Source organism: Marmota monax, unplaced genomic scaffold, assembly GCF_021218885.2.
Source record: "Marmota monax isolate L192 unplaced genomic scaffold, Marmota_monax_Labrador192_F-V1.1 WCK01_AAM20220418_F8-fsc00020, whole genome shotgun sequence".
In the NCBI taxonomy this organism is placed as follows: Eukaryota; Metazoa; Chordata; class Mammalia; order Rodentia; family Sciuridae; genus Marmota; species Marmota monax.
In genome coordinates, this window is record NW_026692912.1 from 4,001,254 (window position 1) to 4,023,518 (window position 22,265).

At 48.1% G+C, this 22,265-nt stretch overlaps 1 protein-coding gene across 4 annotated transcripts in view; it reads right to left on the reverse strand.

Moving 5' to 3' along the window:
• Epb41l4b (erythrocyte membrane protein band 4.1 like 4B) overlaps window positions 1-22,265 on the reverse strand; it is a 134,488-nt gene that overhangs the window by 5,123 nt on the left and 107,100 nt on the right. Inside the window, exons 20-24 of one of the 4 annotated variants that reach the window (XM_046451466.2) lie at window positions 21,856-21,954; window positions 15,993-16,170; window positions 14,091-14,168; window positions 7,543-7,659; window positions 5,417-5,485 (exon numbers count right to left, since the gene is read on the reverse strand). In XM_046451466.2, coding sequence (XP_046307422.1) covers window positions 5,417-5,485; window positions 7,543-7,659; window positions 14,091-14,168; window positions 15,993-16,170; window positions 21,856-21,954 — 541 coding nt within the window. Of the gene's footprint in view, window positions 1-5,416; window positions 5,486-7,542; window positions 7,660-14,090; window positions 14,169-15,992; window positions 16,180-21,855; window positions 21,955-22,265 lie in introns of all 4 variants that reach the window. The other 3 variants (XM_058581618.1, XM_046451463.2, XM_046451462.2) reach the window with 3 other exon arrangements.

A 22,265-nucleotide genomic window follows, 5' to 3' on the forward strand; every position in this document is an offset into this window, starting at 1 on the left:
CACCAATGTAGCCCACACTTGGGGGACCCAAAGTATGATTCCCAGACTAACAGCATCAAATTATTTTGAAAATTGGTGGGAAAAACAAAGTGCTCAGGGCCTACTCAAGCCATTGGAACCCAAGTATCTGGGGATGAAGCCCAACAATAAAAATGTTATGTCATTTATTGTGAAGTACAATATGCTTATTACTTCTACAGAGAAAGCTTAGAGGATCTATGTAAAAGCTGATAAATGAAGAAATTCCCTAATCCATTATTTTCTCAGTAGTTTCTCCTATGCATAGTTTTTGGCTTGTTTTTACACCCTTCGGATAATACCAGCTATGTATTTCACTAAACTTAATTATTTATCATTCTGGGGTCCTGAGGATTGAACCCGGGGGTATTTAACCACTGAGCCACATCCCCAGCCCTCTTTATGTTTTATTTTGAGACAGGGTCTTGTTAAGTGACTTTGGACTTGCTATCTTCCTGCCTCAGCCTCCTGAGCCAGCCAGCTATGTATTTTATAATTTGCCTTTTTATGCTAGATCTTGACCCTGAACTTGGAGAAAGTTACTGCCTGGCTTTCTAAAGAAGAGGCTCTGATCTTCGCAGGGGCGACTACCTTCCTAGTGATTATACAGAAGATGAGCTGTTCCTCCCAGGCAGCCATGGAAACCACTGAAAATATCACGCAGAGCTCAAGTTCTGAAAGGACATCGGAGTTGAGCAAGGGGGAAAAGGCTTATCTTTGAAGTGGGGAGGGCTTGCTGAGCCTTACAAATGCTCTTTGGTGCCTCACACGTGCCCCTAAAAGAAGTGACTGTCCTGAAATGGAATGATGCCAAGGAATTGTCTTCAGGTCTCTGCTCAAAGGTCCCGTCAGTGAAGCCATCCCCTGGGTCATACAGGAGCAGCACGCCTTGGGCTAGCAGGTGACGTTAGCCATGGAGAGCTTGCACAGATGGGGGCTGTGGCAGTCATTTGAGCTGCTCCTCAACTCATTCTGGCTCGTCCCCTTCCAGGCACATGGTAGGAGTGCACTGCCCCCTTGAAGTTAGCTGTGACCATATGCCCTGCTTTGGGCTGGTGCTGCTTCCCATTTCTGTTGAAAGAGCCAGTGGGTATTTGATCTCCCCACCCCCCCCACCTCTCTCTTTAGGTATTGCTATCCTGAAAAATCTCTTTCCTCCGCCACTGTGACTATAAGCATTCTACATGTCATTGCTTATACTGCTCCATTAGCCTGAGTCCCCAGAAAGAGGGCACCACAGAGCACAGTCCTCAGTCTACACAGGGCTGACCTGAGTAGGAAAGTCCCTGCGTTGGTTGGAAGCACCCACAGGCTTAGCCGATCCCTCCTGATCCAGCAGCTGGGGTGAGAAGTTGCTTGGATGAATGGCTGGGGGTTGGGCTTCTGAGACCATGGTTGAGGCACATTTGCACTGGTGGTGCACAGGCAGCAGTGTGTAAAAGTGCTAGGGCTTCAGCATGACTACAATCTGTATAAGCTGTCTCCATCTTCTTCACAGTGGGAGGGGGTGAGGGGCAATCTCAAGAATATCCTTGAAGAGCAGGCCAGGTGGCACATACCTGTAATCCCAGCAACTTGGGAGGCTGAGGCAAGAGGATCACAAGTTCAAGTCCAGCCTCAGCAACTAAGCAAGGCTTTAAGCAACTTAGTGAGACCCTGATTCAAAATAGGAAATATAAAGGGCTGGGGATGTGGCTCAGTGGGAAAATGCCCCTGGGTTCAAACCCCAGTACAAAAACAATAACAACAAAAAAGAATGTCATTGAAGAAGCAGTAAAAATTACTAATTAAATCTCAACCTAAGGGGCTGGGGATGTGGCTCAAGCGGTAGCGCGCTCGCCTGGCATGCGTGCGGCCCGGGTTCGATCCTCAGCACCACATACAAACAAAGATGTTGTGTCCGCCAAATACTAAAAAATAAATATTAAAAAAAAAAATTCAAAAAAAAAAATCTCAACCTAAGTACCTATCTTTTTAAAAACTTTTAAAATATTTGTTAAATGAGGAAATACATGAAAGCATGTTCTTCTTATTCTGGGGAAGAAATACTGGGGACTTCTTCCAGGGGTGCTCTCTAACTGAATCACTGAGTTATATCGCCAGCCCTTTTTTATTTTTTTATTTTGAGATAGGGTCTCACTAAGTTGTTCATGTTGGTCTTGACTTGTTATCCTCTTGTCTCGGCCTCTTGAGTAGCTGGGACACAGGCAGGCACAACCGTCCCCAACTTCTGTTTTCTTCCTCCTCCCGCTTCTTCTTAGGATCAAACCCAGAAGGACAGACCCAGCTTAGGAAGAGGATGAAATCGAAGCCAGATAGGGGCCCTCATTGTTGATGGACCAAAATACTCAGCCGAGTCCCAGCAGAGAGCCCGTTCAGTTCATGGGCCTGAATATGAAGTAGTAACTTATTGGGGGCCCATCCTGAACAGGAGCTGAGCACGCCCCCTACCTTTGAGTAATGGGGGTGTGGAAGTGGCATCGAATGCAGTGCAAAGCACGTGGGCCTTACCATTGCTCAGCAAGGTGCAGCTCTGGGAGTGGGTGTCACCCAGTGAGACTGGGCTACACCCCCCTGTTTGTTTTTACACAATCCCTTGCCTTATTTGGGGGGAATATTCTATCGAATGTCTCCTCCCCCATAAATAGGGAGGTTCCAGGTGCGCTAGCTCTCTTGCCTCCCTTGCTCCTGCTGCCCTCCAGTGCAGGAGTGGACACCTCAGGTCTCAGAGCTGTCCCTGACCCCAAAAAAGGTATTTTGTGTTTGTGTGGTCTGCCAGCCCAATACACGCAGAGTGACCCTGAATCCATCACCCACGCCGGCCGTGAGTGACAGCAACTGGTCTCAGATCAAGCAGGGAGCCTGATGATTGAAACCAGGTTCAAGGTAAATGCTGGAGAAACTACCAGGTCAGCTTTGTGCAGAGTTCCCCAGAGTTGCTAAGCTCCTGTGTGACTGAGGCCAGGATAGGACTGGAGACCTGTGGAGAGGCCAAACCTGCAGCAAATCCAAGCGTCTTGACTTGAAGAGACCATGACCCAAAGGGGTGGGAAATCTGGAAGGGTAACGTCACCCCCCCACCATGACACCTGCAGTAACTCTAGTCCTCATCTCCCACCTAGTCCCCTCCTGGGTGCTCACTGGGATATCCAACTGCCCACTTCCTGTTTCCAGCACGTCTTTCAAAGGCAAATACATCATGACCAAAGGCAAATAACTCATTATTCTCTGTCCCCACTGCATTCTGCAAGTCAGAAATCTGACAGCCATTTGTGACTCCCTCTCCACCCTCCAATCCAGTCTCTTACCAGCCGCCTACAGGTTTCCTCCATCTGTGCACTTCTCTCCACCTCTACAATCAAAACCGTGCTGGGATAAGCTCTCTGTCCTCCCTCCCTTAAGCCACTGTCCTAGATTTCTAGACTATTGTTCTAGATACACTGTCTGGACCCAAATGTTCTCCTACTGTGATCACAGGGATCCCTTCCAAAAGCAGCTAGCTGCCTGCCATGGCCCTGCTTAGGTCCTTGGAAACCTTCCATCGCTTTTAGGATGAGGATCAGAATCCCTCCTGCGGTCTACACAGTCAAGCATAACTTTGTCCCTACTGTGTTTCTCCCTGCCTCTGTCCCCTTCCTCTTCTCACACCTCAGACCCTTGGGGCTCTGCATCCCAGTCCCTGGGGTCTTGAAGGCATGATGACCCCTCCCACCCCAGGCTCTGGTCCACCTTCCCTCTGCCGGCTCCCCCTGCCTTCCAGCCACTCCTGCCCAGTTCTTGAAAGTCCCAGCGTGATTTCTGACACTGGCTTCCTGCTTCACCCTGGTCCCTAGCTTTCAGGAAGGGCTTCTCTGAGTGTCTCACAGGAATGCCAAGCCCGGGCAGGAGGCCAGAGTGCCCCACCAGGGCCAACCAAGGGAAAAGGAGTGGAGCTTCCCGCCGGGAGCTGTGTCTAGCAGAACTGTAGGGGGGCTGGAAGGGTGTCAGGGAAGTGGCATTCAACATCCTGGCACCGCCCCTGAGACTCTGTTTGCTCATTAAAAGGCAGGAGTTGGAAGCGGTTCATGACCCTAGAAATGGACTGTTCTAGGAACCTGTTCTTTTCTCTGCCTGGACTGCTGGGCGCCTTCCCGCTCTGCTCGTCTTCTGAAACCTGAATCGGCTTCTCCCTTCATACCCATGTGACTGCAGCCACCCTTGGGTAGTGACCATTGCCCGGCTTCGGACCACTCCCAGGCCACCTCACAGATCCTCCACTTAGGACAGAAGCCAGTAGGAGTTGTAAACTGAATCCTTGGAGGAGAAGAGAGTGAGAGGAAGGGGCATGGAACCCGGGCCTTCGCTTCCACTCCATATAGCAGCTGGTTATATATATAGTGAGCTTCTGCAGAAACTTCCAGTTAAGAATGAGTTGAGCAGCCGAACCCATCATGAAAATCATTGCGTGCTCTCATTCTGCAGATGAGGAAACCGTGACAGCTTATTTGCAGAATTCAAATAAGCTGCCCAGAGATGGCTCGGTCAGGCCTCCCTGTGGTCGCTCATCACACCACCTGCCTCTGTAGCTTTGAGAAGCAGCTGTCATCACTGACATCTGGGGGATGCTCTGTGGTTGGGAAAGAGTTTCAAATTCTTGGTCCTTTTTGATCCTGGCCTCAACCAGATACAAGAAGGATATTCTCATTACCATCTCCACTTTAAATAAGTAGAGGCTGGTGCTCAGAGTGGTAAAATCACCAGCCTAAGATCACAGCATGCTCAAATTTGGACCAATCATTGAAAACGGGAGTTCAAACAAATATATGTACCTATGTGTTCCCAGCAGCACCATTCACAACAACCCAGATTCCCACCAACAGGTGGACAGATAACCAAACGGCAGTGTATCCACACAGTGGAATATTACTCCACCATAAAAAAGAAACAAAGTGCTAATACAGGCTCCAACGTGGATGAACCTCACAAAGATGATGCTAAGTGAAAGAAGCCAACACTAAGGGCCCAGGTTGTATGACTCCATTGGTAGAAAAGCTCCAGACGCGGCAAATCCACAGAGACAGAGCAGAGTGGAGGTGCCAGGGGCTACAGGTCAATGGGAAACTAAGGAGTCACCGTTCATCAGATATGATATTTTCTTTGGGGTGATAAAAATGTCTTAGAACTAGACAGAGGTAGTTCTAACTTGCACAACATTGGGAATGTACTAAGTGCTACCAAATTGTTCGTTTAAGAAGGTTCATTTTATGTGAACCCTGCCTCAAATAAAACAGGCAGACCCCAAATCCCAACCTCACAGAGTTGAACAGTCGATGGTGCCGTCCAGCATGCCACAGAAAAGCTCACCACCCGGGAGCAGCACTTCAAAATGCAGATCTGCCCCCCGCCCCCATCTACTTACTGTAAACTGAGGCCCGGTGCTAAAAGGATCAGGAAACGGGCTCACCGGATCAGCCGGGAATGTTTTTATCTTCAAAAAAGAGAGAGACAAGGGGGGTTACCTTCATGTGAGAAAACACAGTTTTGAAATCTTTGGCAGTGCACCTGTGAAACTGGACAGCAGGGTTCAGGGACCTCCGGGAGCCCTAGTCCCTCAGTGTGGGCTGGTGGTTGCGTCTACCTGCTGTCGGACTGTGGGGCTGCACTTGGCAGGGACAGGATGGGGTGTCCTTGGTGGACATGCCATGATCCCCTCACCTGAAGCTCCCTTCCCCAGGCTGCCTGGGCCTTCCAGGCATGCCAAATCCCAGGCATGATCCACAAAAGGACACATTCAGGGTGGATAACGAGGCAGCCACAGCTGCCCAGAGTGGCTTCTGAGGGCTTCTCCATAGCTGTGGGGGATGGCAAGAGGCTTCTGGGAGGTCACGTTAGGGACAGTCTATTATCATGGGCAGGTATAAGAGGCTGGGCTAGTTAAGCCAGAATGTGCCCCACGCTTGGGGTCACTGCAGCACCGAGCTGCTCTGAAAGAGGCTGGATGGCCCCAGCATGCTGAGTGGTAGCCAAAACCGTCTTTGGCTTCCGATTCTTTTGTCTTTGGCTTCCTGGAAGTCTTGGGGAATGGGAGGACTTATTATTCAAACCAGTACACCAGCAGGTCCAGGGCCCTGGTGACACTGGCCCTAGCTTGGTCTGCAGTCCCAGGGCCCAGAAACCACCTGCACAGTGTGTGCACCTGTGCCACCTGCGGGCAGGGGACTGCCTCCAAGACACCCAGGACTCCCAGCCCAGTGGCAGCAGCCTCGTGTCTTACAGGGTCTTGCCCATGAACCCTGGGCTGGCACCTGGTAGGGATGAACAAGAGCACATCAGATCAGACCCAAATTGGCTGAGGTGTTTTGGAATGGACAGGGTAGGTCTCAACCAAAATGGGGACCATGGTGTTTTTACAATGTGCACTGAGATGCGCAGCCTAATCCTGCTCCCTTCGCCCCCAAATCTCTCCATTCTCTTCAAATATCTCCAAATTCCTAGAATGGGCCGCACACTCGAAGGACTGTCAAGGTAAAGCCATGGTACATTCTCCTCGCCTCCCTGACAGGTCAACAAAGTGTTCTGAGACCAATGTCACAGGAGAAGCAGCTGCAGTTAAGTGTTCAGACCATCATTAAACAGAGGGGAAAGTACTTTCTTATTGCTATTAAAGAAATGTGAAAGTCAGCAACCTCAAAGAGGCTCTCCACCTGCTGTGAATGACAACAACTAGACCCCAACAGTGTTGCTCACGCTGTGGCAGAAGAAATTCACTGTCTACTGATGGCACTGCCAATTGGGATAGCCACTTCAGAAGGAGGTGAAAGCCATGGTCACACAGTGTCACCCAGCAGGGTCTAGTCTGATTCTAAAAGCTATGTGTGGGTTCCCTTGAACAGTGACAAACTGGAACCAAAGCCCGTGTCCCACAGTGGAGGACTGGTTAGGCAAATGGAGGCCATTCACTCAATGAAATATAGTCACGTGCAATGTGGCAACAAGAACCAGAGAGAAACAGCACAGTATTAAGAGAGAGAAACAGGCGATGATGAGGCTACTATGATTTAATATGTGGAATTATGAATGAATATGGACAAATAGAAGGAAATGCGAAAAGATGAAAAAAAAATCATGCTAGGGTGGAATTAAGGGTGATTCCTTTTAAACTGTTAGGTGACACTGCTCTTATGTCACTATCTTGATAAACAGCAGGAGAAGACAAGTTTACATTATTTTTTTATTTTCAATTGAAATGACACTTCATCTGTCTGGTGAGTACTGGAACTTAGATGTCCCCTGGGAAAAGCCATCGATGTTCATCAAAACCCTAGGAAAACCAAGTCTTCCTGGTTCTTGGGAGCTATGGCTGAAGGGATGGGACCACAGCTGAGCGTCCCAGTTCCACCAAGGCTGGCTGGATTCCAAGCTGCCCCTCGGTCCTGGGCCAGCGCCCCTGCCAGCGGGGCTCTCCGAGGTCTGGTGCTCCTGCACACCCGTCCGGCCGCAGCCTCGCCTGCTCTGGCAGGCCCCTCTCCCTGCCGGTGTACCTACCAGCCTCGTTTTGATTGGAGGGTACATGCAAACTCCAGTGGTCTCTTCCTTCATGGGGAGAGAGAGTGGAGGAGAGCAGCCAGAGTGAGCACAGTGGGGGTTGCTGGCGGGCTCTGCCTGCTCACGTGAGAGGAGAGAACGGGAGGAGGAGGTGGTGAGATAGGGAGGAGAGAAAGGAGATAAGGGAGGGGAAAGGAGAGAGAGAGAGCATAGTGCAAGACGGATCTGGCAAATCCAGACTATTCTCAAGCCAGCTTTGCCCGCAGCCTACTTCCAGCCTCTGGCCAGCTCCCGCTGGTCCCACCCGCCACCCTCCTCTCTCGGCCTCTCTCCTCCTCTCTGACCCCCATCTCTCTTCTCCACTATGAGAGCTCTGACACTCCAGAACCCCCTTCCCGGGGCTGGCAGGGAGGGACCGTCACCTGTGCCAACGCGCAGGATTGGCAGCTGCACCCTGGCACACCGTTAGGGTTTTGAAGCACTGCCCAGACCAGGCCAGAAAGAGCCACCATGAATTAACAATGCCAGCCACGGGAGCCATATGCAGACTGGCCACACGCTCGAGAGCATTTGCCTTCCATGCCTGCCCCCCAACACCCCATCGCCAGGTTTCTGCCAAAGAAGGGCATGTGCTGTGGTGTATATGTAGATGTCCAGCAGAGAGCACTGGGAAAGAGACACATGAGGGGAGGAACACCGAGTTTAGGACTTCATCTGTCACGGCTCTGGGTTTGCAAAAACAGAATGACCTCAACCCACCTCCCACGCCCAGGAGCCCAGACCTTGGCGTCTCATACTGGCATTGGTACTTGCTGCTAAGCTGAAAGACACCAAGCGTTGTGAGAAAAGTGCCACACCCTGTGGGATGCCAACTTCCCCACCCTGTCCCTGATGAGTGCCATGCGCCCAGCAGAGGTCCAACAGCTCATACCGTGAAGGATGAGAACAGTGAACAGATGATGCTCCGTGTAGGAGCAGAGGCTACTGACAGGGTGACTTTGGGTTTCAGGGAGGGACTGTTTGCTCCAGAGAATAAATACATACATGTTGAGTTCAAGAGAGGTTCCCGAAATAGTTGGTATCATCCTGCCACGAGGAATAAAATACAGCTTCTGGACAAGTTTCATTGAAAAATGATCAAGAAAATTGCAGGCCTCTTTTCCTTCTCCAAATTGATCTAACTCTGTCCTCTTGACAATGGTGCAATGCTGGATAATTTCCAAAGGGCTTTTACAACCACGGTCACTCAGTGCTCTTCGCAACAGACTTGTTCTACTCTCCACATTTGGGAGATGCATACATTGTATATGCAATGTCCTGGGTTCTAGATTCTATGTTGATCGTTTTGAAATCCTTTCTTTTTTTTTCCAGTAGTAAGTGAATTCATATAAGGCACCTGTAGTCAAGTTTTACCAGAAGGATTTACTGAAATCCTCCCACTCTCTGTTCCTCTGGATAAATCCCACCTGATGGTGTTTGAGGCCTGCATGAAGCTGCCCCCTGCCAGCCCTCCAGGATCAGTTCTTAGTGCTGCCCCAGTACACTGTTGCTCCAGCCAGAACCAGCTGCACCTGGGGCCTTTGGCCACTGGGCTTTTGCTTCTGCTGACACCAGCAAGAATTCAGTGTGTATTTTCTAAAGAAAATAAAAGTTGGCATAAGAGACCAAGAAATATGGCTGAGTTTCCTAGAGGCCAAAATGTCTTTAATCTGAAGATTAAAATGAATGACTTAAGGCTTTGCTTTCGTCGTAAATGTTGATCATTAGACAAGCGTTTCTGGCCTTTCTAAATATGCACCTGAATGGATTTCAGCAAAAGAGCATCCCTGGACTCTTACTAAATCCACCCCTTGGCTCTTAGTAAACGGAAAGGAAATAAGATAAGGCGTGTCATGGGATACTTTTTGAAATGCCATTTTATCTGCCTCCCCCGACCAAAGCCTTGGGGCTTTCCTACATGCGGGCAGCTGCAGTCTTCTCTAACTACTTGACTTTTGAGTTTCAAAGTCTGACTCTGGGGGGAACAGAAAGACTCTTGGCATAGACTGATGAAAATGTGCTTCTTCATCATCTAGATAAGAAAAGAGACCTGCTGGTTTGAGGACAGGGGAGAAGAGTCAAGCAAAGGGAGGAGGGGGGACACTGGTGAGTCTTGAGCCAGTGGCCCTGGGCCTTTCTCCATGGCTGTGGCTGCAAACAGGGATTAAAGAGCAATCCAGGACCAGCGGCCCTGCTCAGGGAGAGCCACTCAGACCCCAGGACAGCTTGGTGCCCAGTATGTAGGGACTGATACCTCCCAGAAGGCGAGCGATCTCTACTTACCCAAAAGGACCACAAAAGAAGCAGAGTGTCCCAGATGTATCAGTGAACACTGGCACTATGGAATAATTGGTTTCTTTCCACCTGTGTACTAGGGAGCACAGATGAACCCACAGAGCTACAGAGGGGCACCCTGATTTGGTTCGAGATCAAGCTATGGCCCTCGTGGAAGAATGAGATTCAAAATAAACACTGAGCTGTGGAGCCAGATGGGAATCCACTTCTGACCCACAGCCCTGGGCTGTCCATGGGCCCTGTACAGCTTCCCTCCCTTGGCCAGGCCAATGTACTGTCTGACATCTGTGCTCTTCACTAACATGCCATGTGCCAGAAGGGACTGGGTTCTCACCAGTTCTGCTCTATAGTCAGGTGAATGGTTTACCAAGTGCAGAGACCCGAGAACGCAGAGGTATAGCTGTGCTTGGTTTGTGGTACCTGAGGGTGGAGGAGGGCCGGCTCTGCATCCCCAGAGTCAAGTGACTCAATTGACACCAACACCCCCCTGCAGTACTCTCTCACAACCCGAGAGAATTCCAGTGATAGGTGCTCTCCTGTCACTGTCCTCTTCCTTTCCACCCTCGCGCCCTACCCGTCTGTCCCAGACAGGAACTCTTTGTGATCATGAACTCTGAAGCCAGAGCTGGAGACGGCAGGCATCAAGCTGCAAAGGGTGTCTGGCTTTGGATGGCTAAACTGAGCTACATAACACAAGATTCGGGGATTAGAAAAGTTTTGGGAAAAGGAGGGGGAGATGCTTTAAGAGTGAAGTTGGAAGGAGCACTTCTGTGGAGAGTTCCAGAACCCAAGTCCTTGGAGCAGGGCAGGAGGCAAGAGAATGAAAGAGAAGGCAAAGAGCTTTATCGTATGGCGCAGGGGAGTTCATCTAATCTTCTTGAATATGTTTTGAGAGATGACAGTTCAACATTGGGCCTTCTTGTTACTCTTGCCTCTTTGGACTGGGCTTCTCTAAAAACCACTCCAAAGAGATCAGACCTGATTTCAGGTGCCTCAGTGGAACATACCTGAATAAAGGCAGGAACATTTGGTACGGTTCCAATCTCTCCAGTTCCCTGTCCTTCCAGTGCTGGCTCAAGGATTATGAGGACTTCAGGAATCTCAGCTAGAGGAGGGAGAGGGCTAGAGCTCGGGAAGTGACTGCCCAGGAAAATATTCACGAGGGATGGGCATCACCTGGGGAGTTTGACACTCTTGCCCCATAAAGTGCTGCTTCCTCTTCCCAAGGAAATGCTTAAGGAGAGCCCAGAGACAAGGCCAGAGGCCAAGGGCACAGAGCTGGCAGAACCACCCCTCGTCCAGGCTGAGTCAGACCAAGGTACCGGGTACCTCCCATCCCCACGCCCTACTTAGCAACTCTGGGGACCAAACCTGGGCTGACAACTTGGAGATGGTCCCAGAATTTTCCCAAAGCCTGGGCTGTGGAGGATAGGGATGGGGCCAGGGAATCTGACTGGATAATGGGGAAAGAGAGACACATCCTGGCTCAGACCATCTGCCACTGGGAAATGTGCTGAAACAGCAGCCCAGGGCCTGGGTTCCAGTGCTGACCCTGACACAGACAAGCTGTGTGATCTGCTACAAGTGTCTGGTCTTCTCTGGACCTTGGCTTCCCCACCTTTTTCTGTGTGTGTGTGTGTGTGTGTGGGGGGGGGGGGGTTCTGGGATTGAATCCAGGCCTTGTGCATGTGAACCAAATACTCTACCAACTGAGCTGTATCCCCAGCCCTGCCTGGCTTCCCCATTTGTAGGGGAGGAAAGGGAAGAGATGGTCCCAAGGCACCACTCCCACTGACAGGTCAGATGCAAGAGCTCAAGGAAGTCCTGGCTACTAGTCAGGCATACACTACTTCCCTCTGGTCCCAGCTCCTTCCTGTGGTGGATTAAGAAGCCCCTCTGCAACCTCCCCCATCAGGTGCAGGATGCTGACCTGGAGATGGTGAACATGGCTACAGGTGCACTGGTGCTTGTGATGCCCCTAGCCCTGAGTCTGCTCTCCCCTTGGCAAGGTGAGAGGGCTGGCTTTGTATTTCTGAGATGCTGAGAGGAGGGGATGGAGGGGAGGGGATCAGCCAAAAGGAGTAGGAGATTGCCCACATTCCCCTCCTCCTCTCTAGGATCCACTGACCCTCATGGGAACAGGATTCATTTTGAGCAAAGTGCAGTCAGAGCCGGGCACCAAGGAAAGCCCATAGCAGAGTGGGCTCTTGCCAAAATGCCAGGCATTTTGGGCTGCTCGTGCCCCAAGACAAAAGGCACCCGTCCTGAGCACACATATTCACTGCAGACCTCAGTGGGCAGCTGTGTCTCAGTGTGGTACAAGGATGTCCCCTGTCCAGGCCTGGGCAGTGCAGCATGCTGAACCCTAATTGAGAGCTTAGTCAGAGTTGCTCAACATGTAGGCGGGGCCTCCCAAGGAGAGGAGTGAGCTTCCTGGTGCTGCAGGGGGCGCCAGCAGAGGCAGGACTGTCACTGACTTTGGGTCAGCAGATCCCTGAGTTCCTGCCACATGCTGCTTTCTTCCTCATCTCAGTGTGTAACATCCAAACGAAAACAGATAATTTAATTCCACAGGTAATGAAATCTACCAGCTGCATTCCCAGTACAAGTCTCCAAAGGAATCCTACCACTCCTGGAAAGCCCACTGTGTATTATTTTTATAAACTGACCCTTGTTCTAAGATCCACCAGACCCTTTATTAAATTCTCAGTACTTTGATCATGCTGTATTTTCTACCTAGAATGTCTGGGTTCATTTTCTTCACCAGGCAAACTCCTATTCATACTCTAAAACCCAGGCTCCATGAGCCTCCCTTTCCCATTGCCTCCAGGTACAGTTAAATATTAGGTCCCACAGAAGTGGCAGTTCATAAGGGTGATGAAGTGGTGCCGAAAGGGCCTCTGCTTCTGGGTCACCACCTCTGAAAGGCAGAGGGAAGAGGAAGGGGTCCTCCCACAGTCTTGGCAATCTGTCTATCAAGGAGGTTGTGAATCATTCTGCGACTTTGACACAGGAAGGGTCTAACTCTGGATTGACCAGAGCAGGGGTCACCCATTGTCACTTGTCAGCTGTTTATCCAAAGCTCTCAGACTGCATCAACTGTCCCGATGAGACAGGCAATTGTGTCAATGATCTCCTTATGCCAGCTGGTCAGCAGTGGTGGGTCCCATGTGTCCTCTCTGGAAAACCTTCCAGAAATCTCTCCTAAATACCTCAATCCTCCTCTAGCAAGTGGGTCCTGAATGACTCCAGCTTCTGGTCTCTATCTGAGCATCTTCTCACATTGCTCATGGCCTTTATCAACCTGACATCCCCTCCACCTCTAGCTGTCCTCTCTATTCCCACAGCCCAGCACATGGACAGGCAAGCAGCAGACTCCTAGGAGATAGGTCTTGACTTGCTCACATTTTGGCTTATAGCTCAAAGTGATGACTTAAGCTTAATACAAGGTGGACTGTGATTTATGCTCCAGTACACTTGGGTACCGCACTGAGCCCAGCCAAAGATATAAGCAAGTTTCCCTGTAATAATACCTTGCACATCTTTATGGCACTTTCTGTTCTCATAGGACACACATGCATTTGCGTGTGCGCTCATAAAATTCTTATAACTCTCCTGTGACAAACAATGGCATCCTTTATCTCATAGAAGATGGAGCAGTGATTGTCCAGTGACAAGGCTTTTCAAAGGGGGAGTACAGACTGCACACAGGACCTGGCTGTGTGATTTCTGCTTCAGTGCTCTGTCCTTTAAAAAGGGTTTCTCACCCGAAAGACTCTCATAAGGGCCACTACCCACAAGGGGAGACCTGAATGCAGAAGATGGATGATAGTCAGAGGCACAAGGGGCCTGGAAAGCCAGGGTTCAGGTTCGAGCCACTGTTTTAGACCAGACAGATTGGTGGAAGCAAGAGCAAGAGATGGGTGGGCATGCAGGGCACAGCCCAGGAAGCCACAAAGCCAAGACCCAAGCACGGAGAAGCCCTGTGAGCAGCAGACAGGCGAGGGTGGGCCCCCCACCCCCAGAGGGGCAGCCCTTCCTCCAGGACTGAGAGGTGCGGGACCCAAGGTGCCTGAATCTCCACCCCAGGAGGTACTCCCTGTGCCTCCTAGATAAGAGGAAGGGCCCTCCTAGAAGCACTCTCCACCCAGACCTCTGCCAAGATGTTGCTAGGGGCTGTGGCTTTTCTTGTTTTAGAAAAATAGGAAGTTTACCAGAGGAGTTGCTTCTGTGAAATCCATCAGGAGATCTCCAGGCTCCAAGGTAAAGGTCCCTCCCCGGTCAGAGGGGCTCTGCAAAGGTAAAGATATCCCCTGTTAGCGATGCCTCTGGATTGGCAGTAAATGCACCAGAAAGATGGTGGTCCACTTCCCCTCTACCCACTTGCTAACACTGAGCTCATCAGGATGCCCACCCCCCACATCTCCCTTGCTCATCAGTGCACAAAATGTTGAGACTGAACCCCAATTTTTTTTTCTGGAATCTTTATAGATAGAAGTAGGGCACGGGGTGGGGAAAGTGTCCTTTTTAGAGCTGAAAACAACTTTTCTTAAGTTTTCTGAGTGTTCTTTGATTGGTCTTTCGGGAAAAGGCTTTAAAGAGTCCTTTGAATGTATACCGAGAGAGCTGGCTGTCCTGTAGGGGAGGATCAATTGGCCTTTAGGAGCTAAACTGATCTGCAGGAAAAAAAGGGTAAGATGCTCATGGTGTGGGTGGGGGTGGCACCTCTGAACATTATGCTCCTTGGTTTTGGAAAACATTTTGTCCCTCCTGCTCTGGGGTCTTAGCTGCATGGGTGATCCCGAGGCCCTTTCGAGGGGAGGAAAAACAAGGAGCCATCGACCTGATATGAGCAGGGCCCTAAGGGGAGAGATGGCCAGGAGAGGGAGCCCTGAGGCCTTTGGAAGGATGTCGCCTGCTTTCCCTGCCTCCCTAGCACCACTCCCTTCTGTTTGTAAATATTTCTGCCTGGGTTTAACCAGCTGGAGGATCTGTGATGGGAGCCTGTGTCCACACTTGAGACCAAGTTATAAGAGGACTCTCTGCTGTGAAGAGAAACCCAACTTAGGATGCCAGGAGGTGATCTGCAGAAATGCAGAGAACCTCAGTCTCAGCCAGTCACTGGCTGCGGGTGTCAGCCACATTCCTGTGTCTGGTCCAAACTCCTGGGGAAAGGACCAGGGAAAGACCAGCCTTGGGCATGCGGGATATGGGCTTGGACTATTGCTATGTAGACACTGCCAAGAACTGTGACCCTGGAAACTGCAGAAGCCTCAGGCATCCAGTTCAGAGACCGGATGCTAGCCCCTGGGCTGGGTGAAGGAGCAGACCTTCTCATCTTAGGTGAAGGCAACTGAGTCTTGGAGGAAAAACAGCTTTGGAAGTGAGCAGTCACAAGGCCTGTGAATGGAGCACCTGGGAACTGATCAGAGCTCTGGTCTTGCCTTCAGGACAATTGTCCTGCGTGCACACCTTTCCTTGTGCAGGTGCACGGACCAAAACAACCTTTGACTCAGCAGCCACTTGGACAGCAATAGGTTTGTCTGTGTTTGGACCAATTGCCCAAGAGTGACCAATTGCTAAAGGTCACTCAGAGAAAATCAAGGGAAATGTCTCAGGTAAGAGACATTTTTTGTTACTTTCCATTCCCATCTCTGGCGATTTTCTGAAATTTCAAACTGATAAAGAGTAATATTTCCCATCTTCAAATTTTTAACATGGTTTATTTTGTAAAAGGAATGGGATGGAGATAAGTCTGTTTTTATTCCTTCAAGTTGTCCATCATGGAGTGGGGGGGGGGAATGTTTCTCTCTTGCTGTCATTACAGTAGAGTGATAGCTTATGTAAAATGATATTCTAAACCAAAATTGCCCCCAAGAATTCATTTAAATTGCTCTTAAAGTACAGTGTGTGTGGCTTTAGATCAGAGCATGTCTCCCACAAATTGCTGGCTCATATTTCGGGGACAGGGTACATGAAAACATGTCTTGACATTTTCAAATCTGAATACACAAAAAGCATCACGCAAAATTTAAGTGCACACACCGAAAGCCACTCACTCAAAGGACCCTGCCTGCCCAGCACATAGCGGTTGACCCTTAGTACTTCTGCCATACCTTGGCCGCTGGAGACAGCAGGCTCTTGCCTTCTGACTTGTGAGGTGAGCTGACTTTCTGGAGCTTGGGGGACACCAGTGGCACTGAGGCTTGTGTGGCAGCTGTGGTGGAGTCTGTGGCTGGGGCTGTGGTGACTCCCACCGCCTCGGCCAGGTCTGGAGGGAGGTCGTCTTCATCACTGCGGTTACTAAAAGCACATGAAGCTCTGCTCATTACAATAACACACGGGCTGCAGGGAGGCCTGGGCGGGGGCTCCCTCAACACGCGTCTACCTGACATGCAGCGGACAGAGTCAGAGACACTGACTTTTTTTATATACCAAAGCAAATTTGAGCTGGATTTTCTGTCACTCACCAGGAATTTTTTTTTTTAAATTGTGTGAAATACATATAAAGTGCTATTATCATTTTAAGTCCTTGTAACATTACAGTTCAGTAGCACTAAACACATTTACAATGTTGTGTAGCCATCACTACTACCTTTCCCCCAAATCTTTGCATCCACCCCAAAGAAACTCTGTATTGTTACTGAACATAGCTTTCTGTGGCTGCCTCCCCACAGCTTCTGGAAGCACCTATTCCTCTGTGTGTCTCAATGAATTTGACTACTCTAGGCACCTGTGGAAGCAAAATCGAACCACTTCTGTCCTTCTGGGTCTGGTTTGTCACATTCACTATGGTGTTTTCAAGGTACAATCATGTTGTAGCATTTATCAAGATGTCATTCTTCTATGGTGAAGAATCCACTGGGTGGGTGTACCACATATTCTTGTCCATTCATCTGTTGATGGACACTTGCGTTCCTTCATCTTCTAGCTCTGCAACTAACACTGCTATGAACACGAGTGTGCAAATACCTGCTTGGCTCCTTGCTTGCAATTCTTTTGGATTGGAATTTCATCTAGGGAGAGAGTTGCCGGGTCCTATGCTACTTCTTTGCTTAGCTTCTTGAGGAACCACCACAGCAAAGGCTATTATTTGGAGAGGTGGCCTTTAGGCAGGTGTATACAAGGCTCATAGAAACCTATGGCTTTGAGCCAAAGACATAATAGCCTCTTTTGTGGCCTTGTTAGGTACGAACTGTCTGTTGGGTGTGACAAGCTGGTTACAGGGGAGGAGTGTTTGTTTGGGGGCCAAGTAGCTTTGGTCTTAGAACCTCTCTGTGAGGAGGAGGTGACCTGGGAAGGAAAGGACTTGACAGGAAGCCACCACAATGGAGGGGAAGTCTGGCCTGGCACTGCAGCTTATCTCCAGGCTTGGATTTGGAAAGAAGCTTTGATGTCCCACAGCATACGCCAAGCCTGGTAGCCCCTTCTGACCTGGTCACCCTGGCACGGCACTGGAGCAGTGCCATTGATTCCCCATTCTTAGCGTGGACAATATCTTCTCCAACTTTTAGAAATTAAGACAAGTCTCCCAGCTGCTAACCTGCCAGCTTCCTGCCTGTGCAGTAGAGTTAACTCAGAAGGACTGAGATGCTCAAACTCCCTACATTCCAGAGGAACCACGGGCACTGACCAGCTCCTCGGAGACATCCTCTGGGCCCTGGGGTATCCTGCCTGGGGAGAGTCTGTGTACCCAACAGCTTGGGCCATGTCAGAGTTTATGTTCTCAATGTGCTATATGGTGAAACACCTGGATTTGTATACCTGGGGTTTTAGGACTATGCTGTATCAGTCTGATCTGAGGCAGGTGTGGGGGTGGTCTGATCTTAATAAGCTAAGGTCTGTCATATGGGCGCTCCATGCCTACGTGACTGACCCCTAATAAAAACCACTTTTCGTTGCATAAGTGAGCTTCCCTGGTTGGTAATACTCCCCATATATTGTTGCATGTTATTTCTGGGAGAATGAATCCCTGCCCATGTGACTCCACAGAGAGAGGGCAATGGGAGTATTTTCCTGGACTCCACCTCTGGGCTTTTTCTCTTGTTGAGATTAATTGGTTTCCTTCACTGTTACACATGGTAACCGTGAGTGTGACTGCTTTTCTTAGTTCTGTGAGTCCTTCTAGTGAGTCATCATCCTTGAGGATGGTCTTGGGGACCCCCGGCACACTGTCTCTACTGGAGCACCCCCTGAAGCCATCCTGGCACAGGGGTTGAGTTTTCAAAACGATAGCTGAGCTCAAGAGTAAAGATAAAAGATGGCTGATGGGCACAAATGAGGCCTGTGCCCAGTCTCTTCTGATGGTCCCTGGGCAGTGGGCCTCATGGGGAACATGGCCCCAGATCACAGCTGCAGTGTGGATTGGCCCTGGGGGATTTTAGATCAGTCTGTGTTTGGAAAAGACTCTCAAGGAGGATTTAAGATTCATTACTAAAAAGGGGAGGTGGAAGGTTTGAACAAGTTTGTGGAAAAATTAATAAGATATCACATATTTGCAACCACACAGATAAAGCAGGTCATGTAAGTTATCCGGGCATGTGCCCATTAAATTTTCTCAAAAACCTTGTGATTTGATCTCCAATTTTTCAGAGAATCAGATGTGATTTCATGTGATCAAAGTCACAAACCTGGGTACGTGGAGGAGTTGAGTTAAATTTTTTTTACCTCATTTTTAAAAAAATTTGGTAATGTGGCTAGTTAAGTGGAGGAGTGGGGTAATTTTTTTTCTTTTACTTCATTTAAAAGAACTGTATTCTTAAGAGCCTATTTATTATTTATTTTTACATAAAAAGCCATTTCAGAAAACGTAGCTCATCTTTCACAGCAGGAAGTCGAATAATACTGTCTAAACTTGAAAAGCTCCAAATTTTTCATGGGATTTTATAATCTTTTGTCATAACTTAGATCTTATGACAAAGAAATATATCTAAAATTCAGTAATGTTAAATTCAGAAAATTACATTTTTTAATACTTTATTTTTTAGCTGTAGATGGACACAATACCTTTATTTTTTATTTTTTTATGTGGTGCTGAGGATCGAACCCAGTGCTTCACATGTGCTGGGTGAGTGCTCTACCACTGAGCCACAACCCCAATGCCACAAAATAACATTTTAATAAATAAAATTTTATGTGTAGAGCTTTGTTTTGAAATTATTTTTTTTTATATTTTAACAAAATATGCACAGAAGCATGTCTAAAGTAATAATCATCTGCTGTGAACACCTGTATGTATATATATATATATATATATATATATATATATATATATATATATATATATATATACATATTTTTTTTTTGTGGTGCTGGGAATGAACCCATGCTAAGAGGGATTTCTGCCACTGAGCTATATCCTCACTCCCTACTTGGTATTTTTGATGTCATGGTTCTGGGGAATTGGTTACTTTTCTCTTTGAACTTCCATGTGTCATTTATTGAATATTTAAAGACTTTTTTCACTGTGTTCAAATAAGTAGCAAAGTTATATTCCTGGAAAAAGATAAAACAGCTCACCATTTTCTTCCCAGCCCATGGCTGGTCAGGAACTTCTAGGTTCAAGAGATCCTCCTGTCTCAGCCTCCTGAGTAGCTGAGGCCACAGGTGTGTACCACCTTGCCTGCTTTGCTAGCCATTTTCTAAAACCTACTAGCTATAAGTATAAAGATGACACTTCTATATGCCTTGACCTCTGCCGAGCTCCTCCACTCCCCTTTTTCTCTGCACACAGCAGCCAACACTTTTATTTCTTGTCATATTTCCAGGAAAGTACATGGCTGAGGTTTTTGTTTATATCCTTAAAAGCAGTGGCTAAAAAAAAAACTCCTTCAGAGCACCTGAATGTTACGATGGCCTTGGTAAAGCAGCTAACATCTGAATACACATAACTCAGGTCTAAGAGCCAGAAAAACTGTGATAGCACACACATCTGCACACAAAAAGGATAACACAGAAAATGGTTCCAGAAAATCCAAAATCTGAGTTTTTCCATCTGTGTTTCTTGACCACATGCCTTTCAACTTTATCAACCTCTAGGAGTTAAACAGATGAGCAAATGAGCAGTAACCACTGTTGGAGATTGAAGAACTATTTTTGGGGGAAGAAAGGTAACATTGGAAAAAAAATCCCATCCATTACATTTGCTATTTTCTACTAATGGGGAAATGCTGCCATTCTTTGATTTTTCAAAACAGAATATTTGGAGGCATTTTAATAAACATGCTTTTAAGTTACAGATTTGAAAAGGGTTTTCTTCAAAGAGCCAATTTGGTGAGTGAGTGAAATTTTCTTTCCTTCCGGGCCATCTAGCAGTCAGTCATTATTTCAAACATGATTACATATCCCAAATGGGTGATAATGACATTTCGAGTTTCAAAATGTAAAAGGAAAGGCAAATCCCGCCAGCCTTATCCTTGGGGAAGCAGATTTTTAACGGTTTAATTTGTTCCCCGGAGATCATTAGGACTGTTAATTATTTGAACCCTATTCATTTTGGTTTTCCTAGGAAATGCAGTTGCTATATTATCCGGAAGTTTCTATTAAAGCTAATGAGGTAGGATGTGTCCGTACTAATCCCCCTCCCGCAGCATGCCTTTTCCTCTTTTCACAAGATGCAAATGATAGCACTGAGACAGCTGTTTGAGAATTGCATCTGGAGCCACCTCCATGCCCTACACTTTCACACTCTGGAGACCCACAAACTTGGACTTTTTCTCAGAAGTTTCCAGGGGAAAAAAGGAAAGACAGCCCTTCGGTGGCCTGGCCCCTTACTATGGGCTTTACCTATGCTAACCCCCACAAAATCCCTGAGGTAGACATTAGCACAACCATTCTGCAGATGCAGAAATAATAGCTCAAAAATAAATTTTCCAAGAGCTTATAGCTGTAAACCAGCCAGGGCTCCAACAGAAAGAAGACCTTTCAGCCCCAGAGCCCCTATGCATTCCATTGCATCTGGAGATATCCCTGCAGCTCTCTGACCAAATCATGCCCAGGCACACTGCCCGGCCCAAAGCCAAGGTCAAGAAAAGGGAACTACCATTGGGACGACCACTATGACTTATCAACCACCACCTTTACTGCAACACCTTTCTGTCTTTTTTGGATTGTAACTCCATTTTGGATTTGACACTCGGCCTTTGCCACCAATACACGGTGACTCTTTGGATGGGAATTGTCAAAGACACTTTGCTCTTCCCTTGACCATCCCTAGAACAATCCAGTGCACACTGTAGCCAAGAGACCGATGTTAAACTGAGCTGAAAAGAAGTGGGTGGGCCCTGGTGGAATGTGGCTCCTTCCACTGGTCTCACAGAGAGCTCAGTGCTTAGCTCTGGCTCTGCTGACAGACCTTGCTACCCTTTACTATCAGGTCATGGGAGGCAGCTTTTGCTATGGCCTCCAGGGATCCCTGTCCTGGTATTCAGGCTCCCATATATGCCTCCTCTTGAGTATGAGCTGCACCTAGTGACTTGCTTCTCATGAATAGAATGTGGCAAAGTGATAAGTTGTCATTTCTGTGATTAGGTTACAAGACTGTGACCTTCGCCTTGCTAGCACCCTCTCTGGGTGACTACAACTGAGATAACCTTGGCCCAATGCCCTTGGGTACCAGGAACTATGGGAAGGGGCCTTCGGATGAGACCACAGCCCTCACACCTTGAACACAGTCTTGTGAGAGATCCTGACACAGAGGAGGAGCCAAGGAAGCCAAGCCTGGACTCCAGCCCCCCACAACTGGGAGGCAATAACGAGGATTGTTTGGGAGTAGTTTGGTTATACAGCAATCAATAATGATTATACATGTATGTTTTCAGGGGGAAAGTTCTGGTCCCATTATGACCCAAGTTGGAAATAAACAGAATTTGGAGAATGGCTCTCTCTCTGGGAATGGTATGAAGGGTTAAGAAACATTTAAAACCAATATGTTTAGCATCAGTGCGGTTATAACTGAAAAACTTGCAATACAGAACTCACAAACTATATTGTCTTGTTAACTTCCTCACTCGGGAAGGCTTGATTTCCGGTTTTTCCACAGCTGGTTGGGCAGTTTCCACACGTATAGGGATAGGACTTCTAGAGACATACCAAAAAAGAGAATACCACCAATAAAAAAGGTTTATGGTCTCGTTTTAGCCAAACAGACTGCTTTCTCAGTGAATTCATACCTTAATAACACTGGTAGTCCAGAAATCCATTTATTTTTGCCTTTCTGTTCTACTGATTTAATAACTGCAACTAAAAACAGAAAACCCCAAACAACCAACCAACAAGCAAAAATAATGGGGAAGAAAATATAGCAAGCACGGAACTAAATATAATTGGGGAACCAAATAAAATTTCCGTGTCCCACATAGCCACCCCACAATATGAATGTTTGATTCATA